General features: G+C 51.9%; 10 protein-coding genes across 10 annotated transcripts; 5 read left to right on the plus strand and 5 right to left on the minus strand.

The window, feature by feature from the left end:
* Window positions 1-456: 456 nt before the first annotated feature.
* B0T23DRAFT_142646 (uncharacterized protein) lies at window positions 457-1,370 on the minus strand. The gene is made up of 2 exons (XM_062832383.1): window positions 742-1,370; window positions 457-634 (listed from the first exon to the last, which is right to left on the minus strand). Exon 1 carries the CDS (start codon window positions 1,230-1,232, stop codon window positions 756-758), a length of 477 nt encoding a protein of 158 aa, XP_062692920.1. The 5' UTR covers window positions 1,233-1,370; the 3' UTR covers window positions 457-634; window positions 742-755.
* A 3,683-nt stretch (window positions 1,371-5,053) lies between these two features.
* On the plus strand, window positions 5,054-5,748 carry B0T23DRAFT_395820 (uncharacterized protein; the record flags this gene model as incomplete). The annotated part of the gene is made up of 4 exons (XM_062838214.1): window positions 5,054-5,192; window positions 5,384-5,435; window positions 5,523-5,546; window positions 5,586-5,748. The coding sequence occupies 4 exons, from the start codon at window positions 5,054-5,056 to the stop codon at window positions 5,746-5,748; spliced, it is 378 nt and encodes a 125-aa protein (XP_062692921.1).
* Window positions 5,749-6,503: 755 nt separating this feature from the next.
* Window positions 6,504-7,528, plus strand: B0T23DRAFT_379769 (uncharacterized protein). The gene is made up of 2 exons (XM_062837166.1): window positions 6,504-6,683; window positions 6,751-7,528. The coding sequence occupies exon 2, from the start codon at window positions 6,850-6,852 to the stop codon at window positions 7,150-7,152; it is 303 nt and encodes a 100-aa protein (XP_062692922.1). The 5' UTR covers window positions 6,504-6,683; window positions 6,751-6,849; the 3' UTR covers window positions 7,153-7,528.
* A 91-nt stretch (window positions 7,529-7,619) lies between these two features.
* B0T23DRAFT_379772 (uncharacterized protein) lies at window positions 7,620-8,163 on the minus strand. The gene has a single exon (XM_062837167.1). The coding sequence runs from the start codon at window positions 8,028-8,030 to the stop codon at window positions 7,686-7,688; it is 345 nt and encodes a 114-aa protein (XP_062692923.1). The 5' UTR covers window positions 8,031-8,163; the 3' UTR covers window positions 7,620-7,685.
* A 962-nt stretch (window positions 8,164-9,125) lies between these two features.
* On the plus strand, window positions 9,126-11,286 carry B0T23DRAFT_317829 (uncharacterized protein; the record flags this gene model as incomplete). Its single annotated transcript, XM_062835029.1, has 2 exons — window positions 9,126-9,966; window positions 10,022-11,286. The coding sequence occupies 2 exons, from the start codon at window positions 9,126-9,128 to the stop codon at window positions 11,284-11,286; spliced, it is 2,106 nt and encodes a 701-aa protein (XP_062692924.1).
* Window positions 11,234-12,105, plus strand: B0T23DRAFT_142667 (uncharacterized protein). The gene is made up of 2 exons (XM_062832384.1): window positions 11,234-11,268; window positions 11,328-12,105. Exon 2 carries the CDS (start codon window positions 11,393-11,395, stop codon window positions 11,957-11,959), a length of 567 nt encoding a protein of 188 aa, XP_062692925.1. The 5' UTR covers window positions 11,234-11,268; window positions 11,328-11,392; the 3' UTR covers window positions 11,960-12,105.
* A 2,713-nt stretch (window positions 12,106-14,818) lies between these two features.
* Window positions 14,819-17,549, minus strand: B0T23DRAFT_379774 (uncharacterized protein). Its single transcript, XM_062837168.1, has one exon. The coding sequence runs from the start codon at window positions 17,202-17,204 to the stop codon at window positions 14,991-14,993; it is 2,214 nt and encodes a 737-aa protein (XP_062692926.1). The 5' UTR covers window positions 17,205-17,549; the 3' UTR covers window positions 14,819-14,990.
* Window positions 17,550-17,968: 419 nt separating this feature from the next.
* Window positions 17,969-19,274, plus strand: B0T23DRAFT_420251 (emp24/gp25L/p24 family/GOLD-domain-containing protein). Its single transcript, XM_062839730.1, has 3 exons — window positions 17,969-18,186; window positions 18,336-18,641; window positions 18,735-19,274. Exons 1-3 carry the CDS (start codon window positions 17,983-17,985, stop codon window positions 18,882-18,884), a joined length of 660 nt encoding a protein of 219 aa, XP_062692927.1. The 5' UTR covers window positions 17,969-17,982; the 3' UTR covers window positions 18,885-19,274.
* Window positions 19,275-22,610: 3,336 nt separating this feature from the next.
* B0T23DRAFT_315567 (kinase-like domain-containing protein) lies at window positions 22,611-24,141 on the minus strand (the record flags this gene model as incomplete). Its single annotated transcript, XM_062834866.1, has 4 exons — window positions 22,611-23,585; window positions 23,647-23,795; window positions 23,852-23,921; window positions 24,010-24,141. 4 exons carry the CDS (start codon window positions 24,139-24,141, stop codon window positions 22,611-22,613), a joined length of 1,326 nt encoding a protein of 441 aa, XP_062692928.1.
* Window positions 24,142-24,660: 519 nt separating this feature from the next.
* B0T23DRAFT_379778 (uncharacterized protein) lies at window positions 24,661-25,667 on the minus strand. The gene has a single exon (XM_062837169.1). It carries the CDS (start codon window positions 25,553-25,555, stop codon window positions 24,983-24,985), a length of 573 nt encoding a protein of 190 aa, XP_062692929.1. The 5' UTR covers window positions 25,556-25,667; the 3' UTR covers window positions 24,661-24,982.
* Window positions 25,668-26,591: the final 924 nt, after the last annotated feature.

A 26,591-nucleotide genomic window follows, 5' to 3' on the forward strand; every position in this document is an offset into this window, starting at 1 on the left:
ATTGCAAGAGAATAGTTCCAGCTCTGGACTTCGAATATCCAAGATTAAAGGCTTTCACCCGCTCGACCGAGTGGAAAACTAGCCGCCTATGCTACCTGGCGAAACCGATGCGAAAGACAATATTCCAAAAAAAAAAAAAAAAAAAAAAAAAAAAAAATCGTCATCTTGCTATGTTGTTGTTTCCAGAAATAGGCACAGAAAGAGGACGAAAGATCAACGGTATCAAATGTCTTCGGAACAGCAAGAGAATTTGACTCCAGTTTGATTACCACATGTGTGTGTTGTCCTATAAGTCGTCATGATTGTAGCCGCTTGGCTATAAATATGATGTGTCGGTGGAGATGAGGGGAGAAAGCAGGGAGGGAAAGCGTGATGCCGAAGGGTAGGACACTTGGCTTCGAGAAGAAGGGATGGGCTGCGAGATGAGTATTTTGTGACGACGCTAATGTCTGCAAGTAGTTATCGAGGTTAACTGAAGGCCGCTGGACTGCCAGGGATGCATATATATCCGAGGGTTCGTCTGTATTTGTATTATGGGTGGGCGGCAAGGCTTGGGGATACATAAATAGGTCGTGATGCTGGAAGCAGTGACGTTAAATGTGGAGCCGATTTCGCGCAGATACGGTGTCGAAATCTGGCACAGATGACCACTTAGGTACTGGTACCTATGTGCGGCTCTTCGTCATGCCCTGGACCCCAGACCGGCACGACCACGAGGCATGGCATTTGGAAACCACTTACCAGCATGGCTTCGGCTAAGTGTGATGAAGGAACCGTTGACGCAGATGCCCATCTTGGGATGCGGAGAACGGGTAGATGTGACGGAACGCTGGGTACCCTGGCACTGGGGAGGTAGGGAAACAGAACAAAGAGAAGGGTCGGGTTTGGTGTTCTATATTTGGCCAGCCAAGCGACGATACCGATGATCCGGCTTGACGTAACGGCGATGACCCAAGCAGATACCCGATGGTGTTGAGACAAGCCAGCCACAACCGCCAACGCTGCATTAGAAGCCTTTTGAGCCGCCCAGGGAAGCGCCGTGACTCTGGCTGCGTTGCATGTCCATCATGAACTAGCCAGGCTAGTCCAATACCCTCGACATTTGCTCCCTGATACAGAAGGATCAAGGGAGCAGTTGTTCGAAGCCGTTTTGTGAATGTAGGCGCTCGGCGCATAGATAGACCGTAGGTAGACATAGCCCAGCGCTTGACTTGATACTGTATGCATAGCATCGATCCAATGTTGACAGTAGTGTTGACAAGGGATAAAGCACAGCGTGTCACCGTGCACGTCAAGTGTGGCTAGTAGAAGTCACAGTGTAGTGGTGACTGTAAGAGATGGCATATGCGAGCATGGAGTCGAGGGATGGCTGATAGACGGCTGTGTTTGGCTGACAAGACACTGGAGAAACTGTTAGGCGCCCGATATTCTACAGGTGACTGGCTTATCTCAACTTACGGGTGGCAGTTGGAAGAGTTCTAGAAGTGCTGAAGACGGGAACGGTGGTTGACAACGGGCAATAGAACGAAGTCGTGCTGTTGACACCAAAATAGTTCATAGGGCGCTTAGGAGCATTGACGTGGGTTCGTGGAGTAAACATCGAAGCCTTGGCAGGGGCATCGAAACAGTCGAGGGCGGCTAAGAACCGAGGCCGCGGCGGCTCCAGCGAATCGCGAAGCGGCTGGAGTCTTCAAAAGTACCGACCTCAGCCAATCACAGGACAGGGAGAGGACTTGGCTGCGTGTATTGAGACCCTCGTCGTGTTTTAGAAGGGCTTGTTTTATCGTCGAGTACTGACTGGCTTTGACTGTGTTTTCGTGGTTGACGTCGTGCTTTTTTAGTGGTGATATGGGACACGAGATGTCAAGAAAAGAAAGAAAATAAATCGTGGGATGATGGAGAGATGTGCCTGAAAAAGCCGGGCCATCTGCCCACATCTGGAGCGGGCCAGGCCTGCCACCACCCTACGGTGACCTATGCTCGGGCCTAACGCTACGAATGGGGGCAACCGTCGCGACAACCGAATGGTAGGTGCAGTGTACTATGAGTGTACACTATGTACATAGTTACATAGTAGTTGCGAGTGCACACGAGGCGACCTTGGTGTGACGTGGAGATTTTACTACTGGTCTCGGATTTTTTTACAGTTCAACCCTGGTCTGATTGTTAACGTGGTCCCTGCGACAGAGTTGCAAAAAGTGCGTAGGAAAGTTCCGCGCTAACAAGCAAACCAGGCCCGGTTGATATGTACACCAGGGCAGTCGCAACCTCAACCCCTCGCCCAGCCGGCACCACCTGTGACATTTTTGTTTTTGGTAGGAACGGAATGGCAACATGACAACATGGATTCCTGCTGTTGCCTGCTTTAAACAATGTCCGTCCTTTTCCTGCTGAAGAATTAATGGAGGCCATGGCGGTGAGTGAGATCTTCGAAATGTTGAATCGGGGCAGGTGCGTACCTCTTACGTTTTCTGTTGACCTTCCGTTCCAGTCCTTTGCTGTTGCCTCGCTCGTCAAAAATTGTCGGTACCTCTTTCCAACTGCTTCCCAAAGGAACTGAACCAACAACAGCACAGCAGGCACCTGCATGGTCTTGCACTTTGCAAATCAAAGATTTCCATCTCCTCTCCTGCCTCCTCCCTTCTCCCACATCCGGGTCCCGGTCCGCTTGGGCCTTCATCATGTGCCAGACACTTTTGCATGTTTCAACATGACCGTCAATTCGCGAGCTTTTATTTTTCTAACCTGCCTGAGAGCCCAAGACAGTCCCTGCGGAGGCGCCAAAAGCGTCGTCGAAAACGAAGAAACGAGGAAACAACTGTGACGACAGGCAGGCAGGCCACTGGCCACTATCTCTACACACCCTGTCGCCCCATGAACCCCAAGGCCCCAAGTCTCAGACGGGGTCGTCGATGGTTCATCGCAACATTGTCAGGGCAGCACTGACCATGGCGGAATCAAGCCGTCCTCGACAGGCGATGACCCCTGAATCTCCAAATTCTCGATGGTACGTACGCAAGGTGGGGAGACAGCAGACAGGCTATGTACTAAGTCTAGGATAGGCAATCGCTCAGACTTTTGTTTCGTCACGCAAAGTGTCTGTAGTTATGTAGTCCCTATGTGGGACGCTTGGGTGTCATTCATGTTATAGGACCAGGATGGCTGATTGAGGGCAATGTGAGTCGTCGACACCAGGATCAATCCACCCAACATCGCCTTGGATCATGTATACTGATTTCCATAATAGAACTCCAAGGCACTCTCGTTGGGTGCTTGAGCCGCTACATATGCAGCTCCTTCACCACATCACAAGTGGTGAACCTGCTCTCTGCACAACACGGGACTGTGGACAATGAGTTCCAAAATGCTTTTTTGCAGGCTCAGAATCAAAAGATCCACCTGGCTGGATCTGATATGCCAAATCCTACCAGGGACCATACATATCGGCCAGTGTGTGTCGAACAGCACGCATGTACCAGTGGACAGCTGGTAAACTGTGTGATCTGCTAGCAGCCCGTCGCAGCTGTAAATCTCGAAAACCACAACCTTGAAAGCTCCGGACACACATCATCCCCTTCGAGTCTTCTTGTCTGTAAAGGGCATGGTCGGGTACCAGTCACGACTTGTTTCTAAGAATGGGCCTTCATCTGACCTTCATAGGCCGCACGTATTCAGCTTTCATCCAATCATGTCCTGGTCAAAGTAACCAATCGCACCTCAACCTTTGGCGGTAAACATCCCGAGAAGATGCGCTAGTAACAACGAGCCCGGTATTGATTACATAGCACGCGCGACGACAGTCCTTGATAGTGACAGCCGCCGCAACTCCCACACTTGCTGACACGGAAATTTTCGAACCGGGCGGAATGCGACTATAAAATACATCTACTTGACTTTTACTTCGACAATCTTCCCGTATGGAACCAAAGAACTCCGCACCTTGGTCTCCTATGAGCAGGTCCGCGCGTTTCTATATTTAACGCTAAACTTGCCAACACAAGGAACTCCCCTGGCTGTAATGGCATGCTGGACACCATCTCCCACCGTATCTGCTACGTATAACATACATAAGAAACCCCAAAGGAGACACCCGGGAACAGTGACAGGATGAAGCGTTGCCATGAGAGTACCACAATCAAGTTATGAGGCAACTTTCAGTACGCCGTTATGGTTGCATTCTGGCAGGTGGTTCAACCCTCTCAACAGCATGCTACTTTTGGACAATCGGCCTAATCTGGCTGCCGGAGGGCATCTCCAGGTGGAAGACTCTAAGCTGGAGGACCTCATGCCGAATTGTACAGTTATCATGAACTCTGATGGCTAAAAAGACCTGACCAAGATCACCGTTCCGGCTGTGACGTTCGGCACTTTGACCTGAACGGTTTTACCGATATACACTGCCCTCTTCCGCCTACTCAATACGGGCTGTTGTCCGCCCATCCCTGTACAAGCCAGCCGCCGTCACTACTGGTGTAAGAAACGGCGTTTAACAACGCTTTACCAGTTTCACTTCATGTCCACACATTGGGCTTTGCTAGCTGGCGATGCGGCATTCATCAGAACGCATTTTATCGGTGTTACCCTACCAAGCCTGCCTGCGTTAGCTGCCACAAGTCATCGCCGCTCCTATAGCGTCCTGTACGCACCCAACGCAGGGGCATGAGAGGACAGAGAATAACATGTCGCGCCATATTAAATGGAACTACATCCCCTGTCGTGTACCTCCTATTGGTTGCATTCCTGTGAGACTTGACTTCCCTTCACGCTCTCACTCTCCATTCGTCTCGGTATCGATGATGCAGCCTAATGCCTATGGTTTGCGGGCAAGGCGAGGCGTCAGTCTTAAGGGCACGAGGAGGCTTTGGAGCACCCAAGATGAAAGAAGAAGGTTCGATTCGTTCGCCAAAGATGGAGTTAATTCAAGTCTTTTGGGCGGCAGTGATGCTTGAGCAGGATGGCTCGTACTGATTGCAGAGGATTAGATTACTCTACACGAGCATGCCAATCACGTATAAAAACGAAGAACAAAAAGAAAAAAAATTAACAGAAAAAAATGTCTGGCACAGTGGTACATTCGCCCACGAGTTCGCCGAGCAGGGCGAATGCAACGGTAATTGATGCTCGTCATCTGCTCGGTGATCGACTAGCCAGTAACCAAGAACCAACAGCGAGTCCATCCATGCTGTTTGATGGTAAGTACGAATTGGATCATGGCGAAGACTGGGGGTTCAATCCTACACAGTGAACTTCTGACTGCCTGGCCAGCCTCGTTTTCAAAATTTAACAGGCGCAGCAGAGCAGATGTGGGCCAAGGCAAGTTTATTCCAAACCCTATAATCATCCATAGCGTGGCCATCATATCTGATGCTGATATTTAGTGTAGAAACCAGTCCGCTAAGACGCAAAGTGGCGAACAGCCCGTGGTCCTCTCTACCGTAAGCCACTGCGAGTCTGGCAATGTCACGTAATATGCCCCGTCAAGTTGGATGAGACATGCCGCTTGCGCTTTGGGAAGACTATAGGTCCTGCCCATCAGAGGCTCGATTGTAAGTGCAGGATCCTTGTGCAAGAACCATGTGCCGAAGGAGGATCAGGGGGTGGGAGTCGAGCATGGTATTGAAAACGGTGGTTAACAACGGCGACTCGTCAGCAATTTGCACATCTGAAGCGGTCGCGGTTGTCGTTGCCCAGGGTATTGACACTAGCAGCAAGACTTCAAATGTCCCTGGTCAGGCTGCTCCTTGGTAAACCCGAACCGTCAGTCCGATGCGGTTACCAAGCCTTCAGAGTCGGGCGAACCAATGCCAGTGTGTGTTGGCCATCGGACAAGGTACCGATACAGGGACGACCGAGGTCGAAGGCCAGCAGTCCACCAATTCACCCCTGAACAGGCGCCATGTCACCCAATAGACTGGTGGTGTTCTCGACACACCCCATACCGTTCTAGCGACGCTCGTTTGCCCTTTCGCTTCTCCCTATGTAGTAGGGGATGGTGGAGAAATTGAATCGTTGACGGATCTACGGCGTACGGCGTACCGTAGTGAAAGCGATGTTGCGCACAGTAGATTTGACAATGAGGCCTCACTTTCCGTCACTTTTACCACTCCCATCAACCGGGAGGAACCATTCAGAAACGTCGTCATCTGTTTTTCTTCTTCTCATGACCTCATACGGTCTTTGATGTACACTACCATCCCAGCGGTGCACGGTTTGGCCGGAGATCTAGGGAGTTGGTGGTGCTGCCTCCCAGTGCGGCCGCTTCCCGCTCGCTTCCCGCTCACGGACACCAGTGATCAGGGCATCATTGATCAGGCTGGCGCGGTGCGCCCCTCCATATGTACTTACTTGGTCTCGTCACTCCGGGCTTCTCCGTCATTGCCTAGAGCTGGCTGTGGCCAGAGGCACATTCCACTTGCAAGAAGGTACATGGACTCTTCTAATCAACCAAAACCATGGCAACAAAGGACATTTATTGATTTGCACCATGTTGAGAAGAAGAAGCAGGCAGGCTGGGCTCGAAGTGGATGGATGTTTTCGGTCATACAAGCTGCGCGGATACCGGCCACTTGCTAGCGATACACGAGGCCCATTTCGGTTATGTGTTCCCGGCAGCGGTCGAACAGACGCATAATCGCGCGTTAAATGGACACCAAGCGCTCCGCAATTACATACAAAGAGGAGGTGTGCGTCTACCAGGCTCCAGCACCAGCAACTCTACACTTATCATCCAGATGCTCACCACGTACCTAGTACTTGTTGATGAAAGCTCCGACCATCTGCTCCCTCGTGCGCTTCCTGCTTACCAAGCGTTAAAAAGGTGAACAGCGCGGTCGGCATTGGTTGAGCTGAATGGGTAGCTCTACCTATATCCGAGTTGCTGCATGCTGGCCGCGTCTCTGGATTCCATCAGTTGCGGGGGTGTTTTTCAAGGTCGCAAAGGCCGAGGAAAAGGCGCGCCAAACAGCCCGAGTCTTACATGTGCATCATCCCGGCTATCGCCATCCAGTCTTTATTCCATGGGTCTTGCTCTCTGACGTGTCATACCCTTGCTGCTCCGAAAAGGAAGACACAAAAGGAAACACAGGCTCACACGCAATCTCTCTCGCACACACGCCGAGAATTCGACCCATTACTCGCGACTTTGTTTGTTAGCACCTCTACACTACTACCGACGGAAACTCTGCGACGAACCGGCCCGGAGGGAAGAGCCGCCAACGGTCAAATAGATACCTGATACATGCATCAAACCTTAGCACTTTCCAGTATCATCAAGCGCGGATCAGTGGGCTGGTTGGTCATTCGAGTTAGCAAGCATCCGTCTCGTACTTGAAGGACGTTTCGTTGCTGGCATTCAGGACGCAGCCAGTCTTGGCAGTATAGATCTGGGTCCGTGGTAAAACGCGTTGCTGAGAGAGGTCGGTCGGTGTTTCTTTTGTTCCTTTCCGTTGACAACAAGACTCGGTTCCTGTCGGTCCATCTCGTCACATTGTTTCTCTGTACGCTGTGCCCCGTGTCGGGTCGCTCTGTCACTTTTTTTTTTTTTTTTTTTTTTTTTGTTTTGTTTTGTTTTCTGCTCGGGTCTCGTACCAAGTCTTGCAAGTACACTGTACAGCGTTCAGGTTCCGTCCTGTTTGTTTGTATCCTCCACAGCACACACACACACACACACACACACACATCCCATTTCACAAGACCGGGCACTTGAAGCACTCAGTCCCATACCACACCCGTAATCCGGGGTTCCATCGATTGGGACCATTGGGACCTTGATTGAGACTGCAGCCATTCATTGGCAGAGGTATTCCGCCCATCCACCGACCCACGCACGCAGCCACGCTCAACCTACCTCCACTGCTGCTGCCGCGGCAAGGTACCTCGCCTGGGCACCGCGGCGCTGCCAAGCCTACCAAGCTGCGACTGGGCCCATTTGGGCCTTGGAGCTTCTGAGCATTCGGTTTGGTGGGTCGTGGCCCTGCAACACAACCCAACATTCTCGAGTCCACACCCATAGCTACCCCAGAAGGGGTCATCGGCAGCTGGCCAGTGTCAGTCAAGAGAAAGAGCGGAGCAGCTCCAGCCAGCTAGCGTCGAGACGAGGATAGTGCTTCCAGCCCGGAGCCACCTACTACTGACTGTAGTGTAGCCAGGCGAGCCCGGCCAGGGAGCTCCTCCCACGCCGAGTTGCGCAGAGGGCAGTCTCCAGTCCAGAATCGCAACCTCCGAAGAAAGGCGGCTGCTGCTGCTGCTGCTGTTGCTGCCGTCGCTGTTGCTGTTGCTGTTGCTGCTCATCACTCATCGTCTTCTCCCCTCCACCCACAACCTCCATCCTCCGTTGCTTGTTGCCTTTGTTGGCGGCCACCACTCAACCCGGCCTGGGGAAAAGCATCTCACATAGGTAGCGCCCCTGCAGCAACCATCATACATACCTTAGTCTACATACCTATCTGCTCCTCACCTCACCTCACATCTAGAGAAAGGCACACGGCCAACCCCCCCCCCCCCCCCCCCCGTCACTCCGTCACCCCCCCGCCTCCACTACCTACCTACACGCACGCATCGCATCCGAGAAATCCTGCAGGCTGGTCACACTTTTCTAACGCTGATTCATCAGGAACCTCACGATCCTCCTGCACGCAAAGAGTCCATCCACCTTCTTTGGGTACAGGTTGAGGGGTTCTGTTTGCCCTGCGTGCTACCTTATATCAACGCCGGGCCGTCGTGTTCTGCACCTCTGTCCGCCGTCTCCGACTGACGGAGACTTGGTATTGGGCATCTTCCACTCACATAGCTCCCCGTCTGCATTCTCACAGTTGAACCCCAGAGGTCACCATTTCCATTTTTCATCCATCACCAACTCCTACTTTGTCTAAACAGCGCCTATTGCCTACATCAGCCGTACCGAATTCGACCTCTCACATACACTGAACGGCATCAACTCCAGGGACGTCGTCCTTCATCTTACGCGTTGCGTTTCCATCATTGGTCCATAATCCAACGTTTCGATCACTAGCCTTCAGCCCAGGAAGTAGCTACGCCTCTGCGCACGATCATTGGGGTTTGGGCGTAAAGGACGCCAGCAGGGAACATTTGCTGAGATCCAAAATATATCGGCATCACGGTCACACATGACGACTTTCACAGCTCTAAATGGGTCATCACCCAGGCCAACTGAGATCTCCAATGGTGCTCGGGAGCTTGAACGCGGAAACGGACAGTCTGCTGGTCCAGACCCAAGATCCGCTAGTGATATTGCAGTCAGCCAGAGAGAACGGGACCGGGAAAACTGGGGCACTTCAACCCGTGAAAGGCATCCGTTTCCTGTGGCAAATTACCACGATGCTGAACCTGCCCCAAAACGGATGCGGACAGATTCCGATTCTCACTCTCCCAGGCGAGAGCACAGGCCTTCACCCATTTCCACTGAGCGGCCCGACAAGTTCGAAAGAACAGAGAGAACTCCCATTGAACGGACCGAACGGTTGGAAAGAACGGAAAGAATGGACAGAGTGGAGAGGCCTGAAGTAACAGAGAAGGCGGAGCAATATGAACCCCCACGGCCTCCGTCCAACCCCCATGACCGCTATCCGTCTCCCCAAAAGGAAGGATATCGTGGTTACGAAAATCGTGAGAGCGATGACCGATGGCGCTCTCAGCAGCCCAGAAGTGAGAGGAACGCAAGCTACGATGCAGCTTACTCGGCCGGGCCAGTATCTGGCCAGTCCGAGGAGCCGATGGGCGAACATATGCGCAGAGCGACCAGTCAAGCAGACAGCGGTGACTACGAAAATCAGAGCCCCGATGGCGACGACAACCGCTACTCGGATCAGTACACCCCTGAGCAGCGCAGAGATGGCACCGTTCAGTCCGACCCCAAGAAGCGGAAACGCAATTTCAGTAATCGGACGAAAACCGGTTGCCTGACGTGCAGGAGGCGCAAAAAGAAGTGTGATGAGACAAAGCCTCAGTGTGAGTTTTGAATTTGACCATGCATTCGCCTTTGGGTCATCTAACAGTTATCAAGGTACCAACTGCATCAAGGGTTCATTCCAATGTGCTGGTTACCCACCACAGAGGGGTAACTGGCAGAAGCCTGAGAGCAAGCCAGCCCAAGTCAACATCGAGTCCAAGGATCCCAACTATGTCCCTCTTGGAGCATATGGGATGCCGCAGCAACCGATCCCTCCTTACACCAGCAACACTGCTCCGATACTGAGCCAACCAAAGCAGCGCGAGCCTTTCCCGATGGCGCGTGGGCAGCAACCCACTCTCCGCATCACACCGCCTCAAGGACGGCCTCTTCAAAGCGACGACGACCGGCTCACGGCATCAACTCTTCCTAGTGCATCGGTTATTAGCCCAGACAACAAACTGTCCGCCCTCTCAGCTTATTCTTCAAACGTCTTCCCCACGCCCATCAGTGCCCGGACGCCCCTTAGAGAGTATGCGAGAGTGCCCCCGCTCCACGATTTGACGAGGACAGACCCTGACCACCAACCACCGCCGCCACCACCGCCTCCTCAAAGCGCCATTTCCGCACATCCTCCATACAACCTCCATGGCAGCCGAACGGACACGCCAACATCAGCGGTCCAGCCTCTAATCACATCTCAGCCACCTTCAAATGCCGTACAGGCGACTGCGCAGCTAGCACTATCCCATGCGCAGTCGCATACTCCATCCAGCGCTATCGTGCCCCCCGTGCGAAGGGAGAAAGACGAGATGATCAGTGGACGAGCCTTTTATCCGTTCGACAAGGAGCTTGTGCTAGAACGCGAGAGATGCAATGCAGCTTGTTGGAGATTCAACAACTCGACCAATCCTAACATTGGCGTATCACCTGCTGAACGCGCACGACTTTTCAAAGAGATCTTGCACCCACGCGAAGGTGTTCAGTTGACGCCCAACCAGCTATCACCCATAGGCCGTATTGGTCATGTTGGTGATAACGTTTCGGTCGAGGCCCCGTTCAACTGTGACTATGGGTACAACATCTCCATTGGCAATAACGTGTCTATCGGCCGGAACTGCCTGATTACCGACTCTTGCGAGGTACGCATTGGCCACAATGTGATTATCAGCCCGAATGTCAACATCTACACAAACAGCTGCTACACAGACTGGAGGCGCCGTGATGGGCACAGGGGTGCGCAATTTGGCAAGCCAGTCATCATCGACGACGATGTCTGGATTGCGGCAAACGTGGTCATCTTGCCCGGTGTAAAAATCGGAAGGGGGTCAACGGTTGGGGCTGGGTCAATTGTTTCGAGGGTAAGTGTCAATCCCTAGTCAACCTCCAGGAGTGTGCATACTGAAGAGACTATGTTTAGGACGTTGCTCCCTACAGCATCTACATTGGACGGAAAGCAAGCATGCACCGAGGCATTCCAACTTGATGTTGTTACTGTCTGGTGTCACACCGCGATCGCCATCACCAGACCTCAATCTACATCTGTACTGGTCTTTGCAACGACCGGATGAAACCCATTTCTGTATATTCTCGCATATGTTTCCCGTTATCTCTATTTTCAGTATCTCCTTACTCCTCTCTATTTCCTCTAATTACTTATTTGTCACATTTGTCTGTGTGGGGCGAATGGATCGATCGGTGGGAGGGTGGCTCGAAACAAAACACGGATCTGGTTCAGGAAGAATGAATGAATGGGACAGGAAAAGGCAAGATGGAAGAGAAAGACACGCCGCTACGATTAAATTGCCAGGTTGTCGTTCGAGAATCGAAGAAGCGTCGTCATCGCCAGCTTTCACCACGATCATTTACATCATGTCACATGCCTACGAAGAAAATCTCCCAGCGAGCGAGCGATCTTGGATAGGGCAATACGGTTGTCTACGAAGGAGGGGAGGTGGCTTTTATCATGCGGTTTCGGCTATCTGCGACTTTAATAGCACTATATACCCCTTTGCTTCTTATTGGGATAGGGTGGTTGGAAGGTTGGATTAGAAAGCGTAAAAGGAGGCAGTAAGGAACGAAGGCTGATATAACTCTGGCAGTTATCGGCAGTAGTTAGGCTGGGTAGTGAGTGCGTACGGGTAGTTGGTTAGCTAGTAACTAAGTTGATACCAGTGGGTGTGTCTCTTCGGACGTTGGTCAAACTCTGCGGGACCAGATCACCTTACCCAGGATCACTTGAGGTTTCAAGTAAGAGCTTCCAAGTGTCTATTATCCGGTGGTACCTCGCATGCCGTTGGTCACCTCGTCAAAGCATGCCGCTCGTCTGTCGATCCCATCCGAGCTACCTATCTCGGATGGAACAATGTATTTCGTTAAGTCCCATGCATGGCATATGGGGGCGGCTCTTCCTGGCTGCATGAATACATACACACGGTGAACATTTTAAGAAATCGGCAATAGGTACTAAGTCCCGCAACAGGTTACATGGCCAACTCGTAATGTATAGACACTACATACATAGGTACACAATTGGTAGGCACTGTAAGTGACCACTCGTGGCCTTCAAGGGCTACCTACTATGGTAATATGTACATGTAACAAGCCGCTTTGAACCGCGCCGGACGCAGCAGCAGTGGTGGCCGAGTGCATACGTACCTACATACCTACGTAGGTATCGGACTAGGTCGGTATCAGTCGGCTATGGCCTGCCTAGGTAGGTAGGTAGGTACTTACCTACATAGCGGTTGCGAGATCAATAATACTGTGCGCGCTATATGTGCTTGCGTCGGGCGAAGTTCAACAAACAAACAACACCGGCTCACTGAACCGGTGGGTAGGCTTGGTATGCTCGGTACGCAAGCGAGGTATGGTAAGTAAGGTAGGTAGGTAGAGCCGTGCGCGCGGCTGTACAATGCCTGCCCGTGGCTGAGAGGTAAAGAGGAGGTGGGAGAGAGAGGTTTCGCGAATCTTACATAGCGTGAAGTATATACATAGTAGGAGGGAGTAACTACGTAAACGAAACTCATAGTATACGGTAGGTAGATGGTTGCTTAGTTACTGGCAGTCTTTGGCTAGAGAAGTGCATGTATAGCGGTTTGAGATTCTTTGACATGTTTACACATATGTACCGGCGTATGAAGAGTTTTTTATTTTTTATTTTTTTTTATTTTCCCTCTCATACCACGCGTGTTCGTCCAGTTGTAAACTACTGCATAGAGATGTAGTGAATAGTTTACGAGGCAATTTACAAGTTCGCCAAGGGCAATCAATGCCAGTTTAGCCCCCAACTACCTCTTGCTTGCTATATCTAGTTCATTCCAGATGACGATTGCGTGTGGAGGTGGGAAGTTGACTTCCCTTGCATAATTCGAAAAAGAAAAAAAAATAGCCAAAGTCTGGACATACTATACAAAACCATGAGCTAAAGTCTCATTGCATTTCGGGAAATGGAAGAAAAAAAGACAAGATCAATGGATAGCGTGATTCGTTTTGATTAGCCCCCAACCCGATAGCTACTACCCAGTTATCTACTTGTATTTCAGCTGTACAGGTATTGCGGCTGAAGATCTATATCACCAACACGTGGTTCTGTGCCTCATTCGAGCATACCACTCACAAAGCACATGGTGGCAAAGCTTTTGGCATGGCTTGTAGGACTAGAGCCCCAGCAACAACTGTTCAAGAATGCATATGGTAGCATCATTGATAACGAGAGGTTTGCACGAGAGGGTCATGATCGTCAGAGCTCAAATATCAACCAACAGCTTTCTATACTCCAGCTTACATGTCTTGGATGCCAACACGTGGTTCTGTGCCTCATGGAAGCATGAAAGAACACATATGAAATTGTGATAATCATTCCTGATCACCAAAAGCTGAAAGATCTATCGCCAGGTCCATGTGCCGGCTCCAAATCCGCTAGTGGGTACCTAGGTAGGAACAGGGAGGTGGCATGTCGAAGTGACTATGTATCAATCGGGAGAGAGTATCGTCACCGCTTGTTTTGCCCCCCCCCCCCCCCCCCCCCCCCCTCAAAAAAACAAGAGATTGGTGTCGGTATATAGTCGGACGGTGAGCAGGTAGTACAGTACTATCAGGACTAAAGTGACAACTTGCCATGTGGCTTCAACAGGGGAGTGTTTTGCCGAGATCCTTGTCCTCACACGCGCGTGCTGTGCCTTACGAAAGCGTAAAACACATGGTTGATAAGCTTGATTGGAACCCCAACACTTGTTGAAGAACGCAAAGTTATGAAAGAGTTTCGATGATTGTCGAGGTAGCCTCACACGTGTTACACGTGTTTCTTTGCCCCATGTTCACAGGCCAATATCGGCGGCCACTTGGACCTCAAGCGGGATACACTGAATTGAATACTGCGGGGATGGGAAAATAGCTCAGTGAAGAACTGTGTTGAAGGTTTTGAGCTAACATAAAAGGTGCTGGTGTTGTAGTCGAGTCACTACAAACGAGACGTTGGTAGTGAAGAGAGGGTGAAAAGACATGTCAGAAATTCACGTATCTGGTCACTGTTCTTGGGTCCTGAACTGGTTTTATTCGATTTTGTTTCGAAAGAGGGAACCAGGAGTTCGCAAAAGTATACCATTGCTTGTATAAGGGGTGAACCGTTGAATTAACCTCCTTGGATAAGGCCTCTCACCTTGTACTGATAGTGTACTTCCCCTATCCTTTTCATCCCTATCACTTGTTTCTTCACTCTCTTTTGCACTTCTCGGTTCAGACTTCACTTCGCTTGGCCCTTGAGTACTGGGACGTTTTGTCTTTCTTCGTCTTCGTCGCATCGTCGTTTGTACCGTTTTGGTCATGTATCGAAACTAAAACACAGGGCGTAAAGAACCTTGGGGTATGCTCCAAGTTCTCGAAGTGTCACCAATCGAAGAAGTAAACACACTGAGATAAACGACAATTTTAAACCTATTCACAAGAAACTGAACTAATAATACAACCACTCTGTATATGCCATCCACTATATTACCGCAGCGGACATCAACCTGGTAGCGCCCATCCCCCGGGCCACCGGCACCGAGGGACTGACTAATTGACTACCAGCTCGCTCACAAGCTTACTTCTTCTGCTTCTTCGTACTCCTATCACTAGCATTGCTGAGCACGCTGGCACTCCGCTTGTGCTGTCGCGCCCCTGCACTTGCCCCTGCTCCACTGCTACTACCATTCTCATCCGCCTCTTCCTTAATCTTGGGCTGATTGCTGCTCTTTTCAGCTTCTTTCTCGGCCGCTGTCGCTGCTGCTGCTGCTGCATCTCCTTGGCCCTTTTCGCCTCCACCCTCCTTTATTGGAACCACAAGACCTTCTTCCCCTTTCTTCTGCTGATCTTGACCTTCGCCCTGTTGCTCCTTCTGTGCCTTGGCGTCCTCTGCCTTCTGATCATTCTTCTGCTCATCAGCCTGTGCAGACTCGCCCGACTTGTCCTTGGCGTCGTCACCATCAGCACCACCACCGTCCTTCTGCTTGTCGTCTGCTCCTCCTCCTCCTCCTTCTCCCTCCTCCTCACCATCCTTCTTCTCCACCGTCTCTCCTCTCGCCTCCGCGGCTTCCCTCGCAGCCCTCTCCCTCTCGGCCTTCTTGGCCTCCTCCAGCTTGATCTCCGCATCGACCTTATCACTCATCTTTCTCAAATCCACCAGCGTTGTGACCGCGCCCCAGAGAACCTCGAATTGCGCCGTCACCGCCGCCGTAGGCATAATAAGACGGGCAGGGATGTCAAGTTCAAGGAGCAGGTTCGTAATACGCATCTGCTGCTGACCAGACTTGTGGCTATACAGCTTGTTGATCTTCTCGTAGCGGAACGTCGGGCCGCTGCCAAGCCGGTCATGATGCGACACGCCATACACCTGCTCCTCGTGCTCCGACAGCTTGCGACGTTCGGGCTGTTGAGGGCCCTTCTTCTTGTTGGCGGCCGGAGCGGGAGCAGGAGCGGGGGTGGGCGCCTCGGCAGGGGTGGCGGGGGTTTGAGAGACGGAGTCGCGGTGGTGGTGGCCGTGAGCACCGTGGCGGTCGGCGCGTTCGCTGCGGCTTTCGTTGCGGTGGTGAGAACGGGACTCCTGGCGCTCATGACGCACAGGAGGCTCGCGGACGGGGGGCTCATGATGGTCATTGGCCCCGGCAGTGGATGAGGCTGCGAGGCTTTCCCTCCGGCTAGCGGCCGGAGGCACTTCGGGTGCGGCTGCGACGGCGGCAGCGGCGGCGGGCAGAGCGGCAGTAGCAGCAGCAGCCGCGGCAGCAGCTGGGGGGACGCCATTCTCGGGACCCATGATGCTCTTGCGCTTCTTGGATTTGTCCACGTTGAGAAGGGTCTGCAGGAGAGACTGTAGGCCGGCGGAGGTCTTGAAGGAGTTGATGTCCGACTCGCTTGCAGGGTAATCGAGACGGTTGTACAGCTCACGTCGCTCCTCGTTGAAGCGCTCCGTACGGGCCATGATACGTTTGATTTCGAGGAGCAAAGCCTCCTCCTCACGAGCCTCATCGCTGGAGCGTTTCAAGGTGTTTTCGGCGAAACGTTTGCGGTTCTGTTCCTGTTTAGGGTCAAAGTGTAGCATCATCTCATACAGCTCGAACTCTGGCCTGGTCATGTACTGAGCAGGCTTCTGAACGGCCATCATCTTGGCAGCAACCTCGTAGTATCGCGCCTTCAAGTCTTCCATGGTCCTGGGCTTGGATGCCGGCACCACAGCCATGCCATCGGGTGTCTCACCCTCGGGCTGTTGAGGAGCGTACTCGTACCTGTCCCAGATGATAGGCCATCGTAGATCAAAATCCTTTGCCAACTCCAGCAGATAATCTGTTTCCTCCTTGGTCCAATCGGGGTGCTTCAGGTTGGTGTTATATTGATCCTCGCTGTACTGCGGTACAGACACGCGGACGTTGAACTTTGCAAACGACGAGTCCTCGGGCTTGTCAGCCGAGTTGTCTGCAGTCGCCGCACTGTCTTGCCCTTCAGCTGAGCCATTTTGCACGGTTCCATCTGGTTTCCTCTTCCAATGCCTCAAAACAAGGGCGCCATCATCCCCTCTAGCCGAGTTGGTGAATGCCTTCAGTTCCCATTTGGCAGCAGGTTTGCGACTGACGGTCCTTCGCTTCTTGAAGATGGAGACCTCCGGGACTATGGCGATAGGATTGTCGCCGCCGAGGTTCTGTACTTCACGAGCGAGGCCCTTTAGGTTTGGACGTGGTGTCGCAGTCCTCGCCTTTTTGGACGGCCTCGGCCCGGCGTGGTCTGATGGGAGGTTGAGGACGTCACGGACGTCGTGGGATGTCATGATGTGGGGCGCCGGAAGGAGGGGGTTAGGGGGAGGAGTCGAAAAACAAAAGAGAAGGACGCCGCAACCCGCAGCCAGGAACCGGAGATAAGGTAACTAGAAGATTTAATGCGCAAACGAGCCTATAACTTCAGTTGAACGTCGGGTCCAACTGCCTCGAAACGCCCCACTCCCAAAATTCATCAAGAAAAAGCCAGAGATAATATCAACTCGCGATATTAGGCAGAGCACATCACAAATCTGGGTTTCAGCTTGTGGCCCGTAATGAAAGATATCGATCGGATCTGGATGACCTGCAAGCTGGAGATGTGGAAACGACGCGGTCTGTGGAATGTTGGTTGTCGCTGGAAAAGATTCTTGGTGGAGACCATCATTCACGCTTTCACAATCACCTGAAAGGGTTAGGGTCAATCTCAAGAAGGTATGACTGCACGTGACTGCTTATTGCCTGCCGCTCACAGAAGAAAAGGCCAGACCCAGGCAGGTGGAAGCGGAGCCCCTGGGGACCTTGGATGGCCCCGGCTCGATTTTCTGAACGTGGCAGTTTCCAGGTCTCATTGTGGTCGCGACTTTCAAGTGCAGTGTGCTTTATCCACCATAGCGCATCACCAACATTCCCGCCTCCCTCCGTCAGTGAATCTGTACACAGCATTGGCGCAACAACCACCAGCCGGGTACATACAACAGAAACGATCACGGCCGCCTCTTCTCGACGACCATCACTCAACTGCCCCGTCCGGCGTTATATATAGAGAGACAACACAGACACACCACAACCATGAGGTCGTTCCTCCCGCTGCTCTCGCTGGGCGCCGTTGCTCAAGCGCTCCACTTCTTCATCGACGGCACCAGCCCCAAGTGCTTCTACGAGGAATTGCCCAAGGACACACTGGTGGTTGGCCACTACACGGCAGAGGAATGGGACGACCAGAGGCATTCGTGGCAGAAGCATGATGGCATCAACATCTTCATCTCTGTAGATGTATGTTTTGTTACCTCTTTTGAGCTACCAAAGCTACCCCTGACCCCTATCCATCCCACCTATTCCAACCACCCACCACCTACCAAGACCTCCCATACCAAACCCATTATTGCTTGTTCCCACAATCGCTTACACACCTTACCTTCCAGGAACTCTTCGACAACGACCACCGTGTCGTCTCCCAGCGCGGTGGCCCCGGCGGCAAGTTCACCTTCACCGCCGCCGAGGCGGGCGACCACCGCATCTGCTTCACGCCCACGTCGACCTCAGGCCGGTCGAGCTGGATGTCGGTTAACAACCCGAATGGCGGGATCAAGCTGACGCTGGATATGGCCATCGGCGAGTCGAGCGCGATTGAGAGTGCCGACAAGGGCAAGCTGCAGGATCTGGCGACGCGGGCCAAGGATCTGAACAACCGGCTGCAGGATATCAGGAGGGAGCAGGTTTTCCAGAGAGTAAGTCATCTCTTTCAGCCGAATTGGCGGGGATGGGGGATTGTTTGAACCCGGGAGGGACAGAAGCTAACATACAATCTTCAACCAAAACAGGAGCGCGAAGCCGAATTCCGTGATCAATCCGAATCCACCAACGCTCGCATCGTTCGCTGGGTCTTGATCCAGCTCGTCGTCCTCGGCGTCACTTGCGCCTGGCAGCTCTCTCATCTCCGCTCCTTCTTCATCAAGCAGAAGCTCACGTAAAGAGCTTCTACCACTACACCCAACCATGGGTCATACGGGAGGAAGTCTCGCTTGCAATATATATTAAAAGAAAAGGCACATATGTAATTGTGGGAGCGGACGGGCTATGAGGGACGGGGAGGCATAATTGATATGGTTGGGTCTACTTTTTCCTTTGGCCAAATAGACGGGCCACGGGTGTCATGGGTGGCATGAGGTGTTCACGCCATACCATGCCAGAGAGGAAGAGCTATGATCAAGGAGAGAAAAAGTTGCCATAGGCGGGTGGGCCGTCCTCAGCGACAGAGTGACGAGAAACTCTAACGAAACGTTTTAACATGTATTATGCATGCTTCTATACAGCATGAGTGGCCATGCCTTGATGATATAATGCACATACTTCATACAACCAACGCTCACGCACCACACATCGGGCGAATACCACTAATCAAGCACAAACCGAATAGTGCGCGCATAAGATACTAACTGACCTTGGTTGCTTTACTTGCTCCTCTATAAGCTGGCACGCCTTGATAAAATGTAATACAATGACCTACTCGAATATCCCTCACACATAACGAGCGGCGAGACCCGTAGACAACACCAAAGAATAATTATCCGATGAAAATTGATTTACATGGTCCTATACAACATTAAACTTCACGCCATGCCCTTGATGATATATAATACACAATCAACTTTTCACACGCCCCTCTCACACATACGTCAACCTCGAAAGAGACGTTTTAACACATGAACGCTGACGATTATGATATGAATATGCCAAGCTGCCAAACGTAGTGTAGTTGCCACATATACCTCCATCTCTCGTCTCTGATATAGCGTGGACTATCATGCCTCTCTCCGTCTCAATCAGGACCCTTGACACTAGGAGGTATCAGTTTCACGGCGTTCACCAGATAGAAAGCCAAAAGCTTTGGCTATTCTGTATCACACCAGTCAAAAAAACAAGATCTAGATGGTATGTTTTATGGAAGCTGCCCGACAGGAGGGAGGTCTCATCAATAATAAACACAAGACAGTCCTTCCGGTTCTTGTCTACCTAACCTAAGCCAGGTACCTGATCAACTCTCCGATCCCAAGCCGAGTGTTCTTGTACCTCCTGACACAAACACTGGAATGCAAACTGAAAAGAACAAAACCCTTTGTTTACCTCAAGTAAGCATCTGTGGGCAGCTAAAGAGCTATCTCAGCAGGGGACGTATTGTATTTAAGGAAAAACATGGAACGCTATATGTATGCCTAGCGCCCAAATAGAAATCTAAACGAGTGGTGGCGGCAGCGCCAAAGAGAACTCTCGTCGGTGTCCTAGTAAGAAGAAAAGACCCGACGAAGAAAGGGAACCAAAAACCAAAGATACAAAAAAATTAGAAAAAAATAAATAAAAAGGAAAACAAAACTCCCAAAGTAATAGGAGGCCCCGTCCCCGTCCCCGTCCCCTCCCCCTTTGTCCCGAATTTTCAATGAGCCTCAAATTGCTGGCCGAGCATCTGGAATGTCTTGTGTTCTTCTCGAGACGCCGCTTGATAGCCTTCCGAGTTGAATGAAGTGAGGGCTTCACCAAGCAGTTTGTCCTCTCCATCAGGCGCATCATACTGGTTTAGGGTTTGGCAGTTGCAGTGGCGGTGGAGGTCGGCGGCATCTTCAGCGACGAAGTACAGCAGCTTGCCGCCCAATTGATGATGCCATAGAGAGATTGTACCAGACAGATGGGCCAGCAAAAGACAAACATGTTCTATGATACAACGAAAAGGGGCCAAAGCAAAACATAAAACTCACGCTGTCTGGATGGCCCGAACCGAACTGCGATAACGTATTCCCGGAACGGTCGGGGATTAGACTGCCCACCATCCAGTTTCAGATATACTCCGCCTCCATCGTCATGTACCAGCTGATCCCTGGCCAGACCAGGCTGAGGTTACGTGGCGTCCCCAACGATGATTACTCGGTAGAATAGGTGGTGGTTGCTGCCTGTTGAGTGCCGCCTAACGAGGTCGAAGGGAATATAAGAGCTTACAGTGATGACGCCCGAGGTAACGGTTATGGTGGTTGGCAAGATGTTCTAGACTAAGGATGTGGGATTTACGATGGTGATCGATATGCTCAACCTAGACCGTGAATCAGGGTTAGATGGTTTGACTTGATTTTCCATATTTGTTTCTCGCTGATGGGAATTTCTCTGCCACGGCAACTACCAATGAACGATGGTTGAAGTTCCCGATATTAGTGTCGACAAGTAGTGGTGAATATGGAGAAGAGTGAAGAGTTAGAGAAACTTATAGGACAAAGTACGGCTCAGATTTGACGCCGTCGCATTTCCACGATACGCTGTTCTTCCAGCAACTCGCAAGAGACCTCACTTTTTCCCGCTAGGTCATGGCGCAGTTACCAGATCATCGCCGGGGAGTTGACGTTCAGAGTTGTGTAGAAGACGTAGGGTTAAATGTCTGCCAGATGCGTTTGGCAGTTGTCGAAGAGTACGTATGTAGTTGACCGATACTTTAACCCTACATTCCCAAACCTCAGCCTTGAAAGATAATGCGAGTATATGCAATAGGTCCGGAGGTCCGGCCTCAGTGCAAGCTTGAAAGGTAAGTGATAACCGTAGATGTGGCAATGTGAAATGAAGGAACGAATAAAACAATGCTTAGAGGGCACCAGACAGCTATTATCGAAGAAGAAATCCTATTACGCCACCTCATCCTCGATCATATCATGTCGTGAAAGAACAACGGAAGAGGATGACATGATCAATACCATACAGGATCAGTGAGTGAGTGGATATAATGATTATTATACGTAGTTCGGAGATGTATAAGATGCTGATTAGACAGCAATAGCGCGCAACAACAGACAAGGTAGACAATGACAATAGACAGACAGTAACAAGCTCAGAACCACACCCGCAAACAGCAACACTAAAACACCGAGGCGTTCCGTTCCAATCAAATATGAATACTCTTTCCTCTTTTCCCCTTTTTTCGTTTTCCCGAGATCTTTTCAAACTTTCTCTCCCAACCTTTCCCTGTCACTTCCCCTCCCTCTTCTCACGTGTTTCCCCCTCCTTCCCCTTTCGTCCCACTCAGAACCGCGTCTTCCAGCGGCAAGATCAGGGAGGCTTGACCGTTTGCACGGGTTCGTCGGGAAAGAAATAGCTGTCATTAAAGACTGGATCATCCGAAACCACTGTCCTCCACGTGAGTCGGCTCGGCCTTCCATAGCGGCCCGGCGTCATAAATCCTAGCATCCTCTCGCCAAACGAAGGCCAGCCAAGAAGGGAGGGAACAAGAAATGGTAAAAGAAGAAAGGGTTCCCGGGGAGGTCGAGGGAGGGGAAGCGAAGATAGCGAGAAAGACAGAAGACTGAGTCTGGAATACTAATCGTATGGTCGTAATGATGTGCCCCAGGTAGATCAAGCAAGTAAAAGACGCCAGATGCGCGTAGCCGAGTAAGACCGCTATGAAAAACAAAGGAAGGTATCCTCTATAGTCCCCATGCAAAAACATTTGAGAACCCCATGTTTCGGCAAATTCATACAACAGGACTCGTCCCCCCGGGATTCCCTCTGTATAGATGGGACGAAGACTTGCTCCTCACATTTTCTCCTTTTGAAGCTAGCCGCACTGTTAGCGGTTAGGATCATCAACACAGCTGCCACCGTCTTTGGTTGTTGCTCACTGAAGGATATTATTAAAACAAACGGACACAAAATCAGCACCAGCCTTTTCAGCTGCAGCACAGGGCCTTCCAAATGCCCTTGATGCCGCCTTGCTGTTGTTGTGGCTGGTTAGAAGGTGGTGGGTTCGTGTTCGATGTGGCAGTGTGGGTCATTGTCCGTTGCGGAGGCTGCTGCATGTTGTATGGTTGCGCCCCATTTCCCGCCGACTGGGTGGGTGTGGGTTGGGACTTATAAGCCCGGTTATTCTGCGCGTTGGCGTTTGGTTGCTCTTTCGCCCGCTGCCCCGGCTGAGCTGGAGGCGAGGGCTGCGGGGCGTTTAAACGAGCGGCCGTCAATTGAGCTCGGGGGTCGCTTGCGTGATGGGTCGTGGGCCCCCTCGAGTTGTGGATTTCCATAGCTGAGGGCCCAGGTCTCGCGTTTGGGTTGTGCAAAGCCCCAGGCCGATCCCAGTCCCCCTTCTTGTCGGACTTGTTAACCTTCATCCAGTCATATTCGCCGTCCTCAACACCACCGGCATCCTTGAGCGCCTGAGAGAAAAGTTCGCGGAGGTAGTCGTAATCGGGTTGGTCCTCGAAGCCAAGGTTGCGGACGTATGTAAGGTATTGGGCAAATTGTTCGGGGAATCCTTCGCAGAGATCTTTGATGGCAGTGGTCTGCTTCTTTTCGCCAATCTTCTCGTACTTTTGCTTGTTAGTAGCAGCCTTGAGGCCTTGCCACGGCAAGCCACCGCGGAGGAAGTACATGAAAACGTGACCCAAGGCCTCGAGATCATCTCGTCGGGATTGTTCGCGGCCAAGATGGGTGTTGATGGACATGTAACGGGCAGTTCCCGAAAGCGATTTCCTTTCGCGGTAGGGAATGTGCTGCTTGGTCTTGGGGTCACGGTACTGCTTGGCCATACCGAAATCAACTACGTGAATGACATTGGCGGTCTTGGTTCCCTGCCTTCCGATCAAGAAGTTGTCGGGCTTGATATCACGGTAGATTAAGTTCTTCTCGTGGATAGTTTGGACACGGGACAGCTACATAAAGGTTAGATTACCTCGTTTCAGGGGACACGGGGAAGACGACCGGCCGACCTACCATTTGCTTGGCAACCATAACGACCGTCTTGAGACTGAACCGGCGATTGCAGTGGTCAAAGAGATCTTCTAAAGAGGGACCGAGGAGATCAATAACCAAGATGTTGTGAAGACCTTCTTGGCCAAAGTAGTAGACATTGGGGATCCCGGCTGTAGATACGATGTTAGCAAGCAACCATGACGACTCAAGAAAGGCCTGTACTCACGGCATCCCACTAGGATCTTGTATGTCCTGTACTCATCGCGAAGCTGGGGAGCATCGCTCTTGCGCGGCTCCTATAATCACATCACTTGTCAATCCAGTTCATCCCACGTCGCGTATGGGGAAGGCGCGACGAGCCAAGGTCCGAAAAATAGGACATACGAATTTGATGGCAACCTGCTGGTTGTTGAGGAGGTTGGTACCCTCAAAAATGACACCAAATGAACCCTCTCCAATTTTCTTTCCCACTCGGTAGTGTACACCGACGACGTTGGAGGACGTCGACGAAGCCATAGTGTCGGATTGTCGTCACTCAAATTATCGTGTGTTCTAGTTGAGGTTGAGAGTCGACGGGGTCGTGACTAGAGGTGATGGTCGTCAATCAGGATGTCGTCGCACGTCTAGGCAATTGAAATCGGCGGTCAGTGATTGTTGAGGATAATGACCGTATCGATGACAGGAAAGTGTGTGCGTGCGTGGTGCCGATAACAACGATGACGGATAACGTCCCCAGACAGGAGACCTAGGGGCCCATGTGTGTATTGCGTAACTGGGTGGAAGGGATTGACAGGAAGGAGGTGGAAAAGGAGGAAAAAGTGCAGTGGTGTGTGGAAACCATGAATTGGCAGACGATGGATGGTTCCTACAGGTGTGCCAAGGCAAGGCTGTTCTGTGTGCAATAGGGATCCAGGGAAGGAAGCATGGTTGTGCCTGGAGACCAGGCCATGACGGCAAGAGATCATTCAGAAGCGGGCCACTCCAGGCCACGCCCACAGTAAGAGAGACAAGCGACAAACGAACCAACACTCACCCTGGCTTCGGTAAACACGCTGGGTCCTCTTGCGTTCTCGGTCTAGTCGGTGAGACGGACGGGGCTGGGGTTGGCGGATGCCGGAAGTGAAGGACTGCTGGCCGGGATGCAGCGACCAAAGTCGGGAAACGGACAGGAGGTCCTATTCGAAGATGCGAACGACGAACAACGACGACGACGACGATGGTGGCTGAATTGCTTTGCACTTTCTGCAATTCAGCTTCTTCGAAATTGACCAAGTATAGGTACTGGACGACCGGGATACGGGGGGCACAGATGGGTTGCTGAAATTGGGTCGATTCCTTGGGTGGAGTGCCGTGGTGATTACGAGAGGCTTCCCCAGTCGGCTGTTGCTTCTTTGCGCAAGCGAGGAGTGAGTGGTATGCGAACGGATCGAAGGAGGCTCAGAGGGTCGCGCGCGAAGAGAGAAAGCTGGGTGGATTGGGATGGGGGACGAAGAATCCGTCTATTTGGTGGTGGACAACTTGAATGCGAACCGCCTTCTCGATAACAAACCCCCGAAAGGAAAAAAAAAAAAGGAACAAATAAAAAGACGTCTGTCGTCTGCAGCGTCTGCTGTGTCGGGGCAGAAGTGAGTGGTGAAAGGGGGCGGGCAGCAGACGGACGCGGATAAATGACGATGGATCGGGTTTTGGGGGGTGGCGGGCTGCCGAAGGTGGTGAGAAGGAGAGAAAATGGAACGGACTCGAAAGGAGGCAGGACGGCAGTCAGCGAAAGAGAGCGAGGAGAGGGCGGCGGCCAGAGGGGTCGGGAACGGAGCAGAGCACTGCAACAACCTGCTAGCGCAAACGGAAGGCGGGCTGGGGGGTGGTCCAAGACGTCCAGGGCAGTGGAGAATCCTGGAAAGCGGCATGGCTTGAATTTCAGGCCTTTCATTGACTCTTTCTCGTCCGGTCGTCCAGTCTTTCCCTTCAGAACCACAAGTCAGGCAGGGCCCAGGACGAGAGTGCCAGAGAGTGAGTGCAGTGCTACCGACCTCTACCACCTTGGGTACCTACCTCTAGGGAGGGAGCGCGGGTCGGATCGCTGATTGATCGAGGTGATCAGGTGCACAGGCACCGGGCACCAGCCCCAAGCCCCGGCCAACGAACGACGGCCTTTCTGACCACTTCTGCAAAATGCTGCACCGTCCACCTGCACTGCGACGAAAGTCTGCGCCGCGGGACGAAACTGGACTGGGCTGCCCGGTGTGCTGACTCTACGTACACGAGTGGTACCCTGAGAAGCAAAGTGGAAGGGCGGGAGCACCGTTGCGGCCATCCAGGTCCGGGTTCCAGCCAGCCAGCCAGCCCACTCCCGTCAGTCAGTGTGCGTGGACAACCCGTACCAACAAGTGGGTACAGTACCTCTTCACGCCAGCCTTTTCACTTGAGGACACACACAACAATTCACTATGTACAACAAAAAAAGGCACGAATTGATTGTGTAGGTAATTCTATTGAAGGTTGGTGTCAACAGACTGCGCGCCAACACTGCCATTCCCAGATGGGGAAACCCGCCGTCGCCTTGGAGGTTGACGGAGTGTGAGATTGAGCAGGACTTTCTGACGGACCAGAAAAAAAAGAGTTGTTGCGGGCACAGCAAACCAAAATCAGCAAGCAGCCCGCGCCAAGGGGCACTGGCGAAGGGGCCCCATTTTAGTTCTGTGAATACGATTGGTTCGCATCGTCCTAGCTCTATCCAATATTTTCTGTCGCCAGGGGGCTATGGAGGAGAACGGCCTATGCAGGGACTCCTCCCTGGTCTGTGCTTTCCTGTAAACCTGTTGGTTTTGCACCTCGAGGCTGCGCCGTTTTCAAGACATGCGTGAACGAGACAATGCAACCAAACAATCAGATGCTAAACTGGTTTGTGTTACTGGTGGTCATACGCTCTGCATTTCGCCAATTCAAGGAACCAATGAACATTCTAT

Source organism: Neurospora hispaniola (assembly GCF_033458365.1).
Source record: "Neurospora hispaniola strain FGSC 10403 chromosome Unknown B0T23scaffold_4, whole genome shotgun sequence".
Lineage (NCBI taxonomy): Eukaryota > Fungi > Ascomycota > Sordariomycetes > Sordariales > Sordariaceae > Neurospora > Neurospora hispaniola.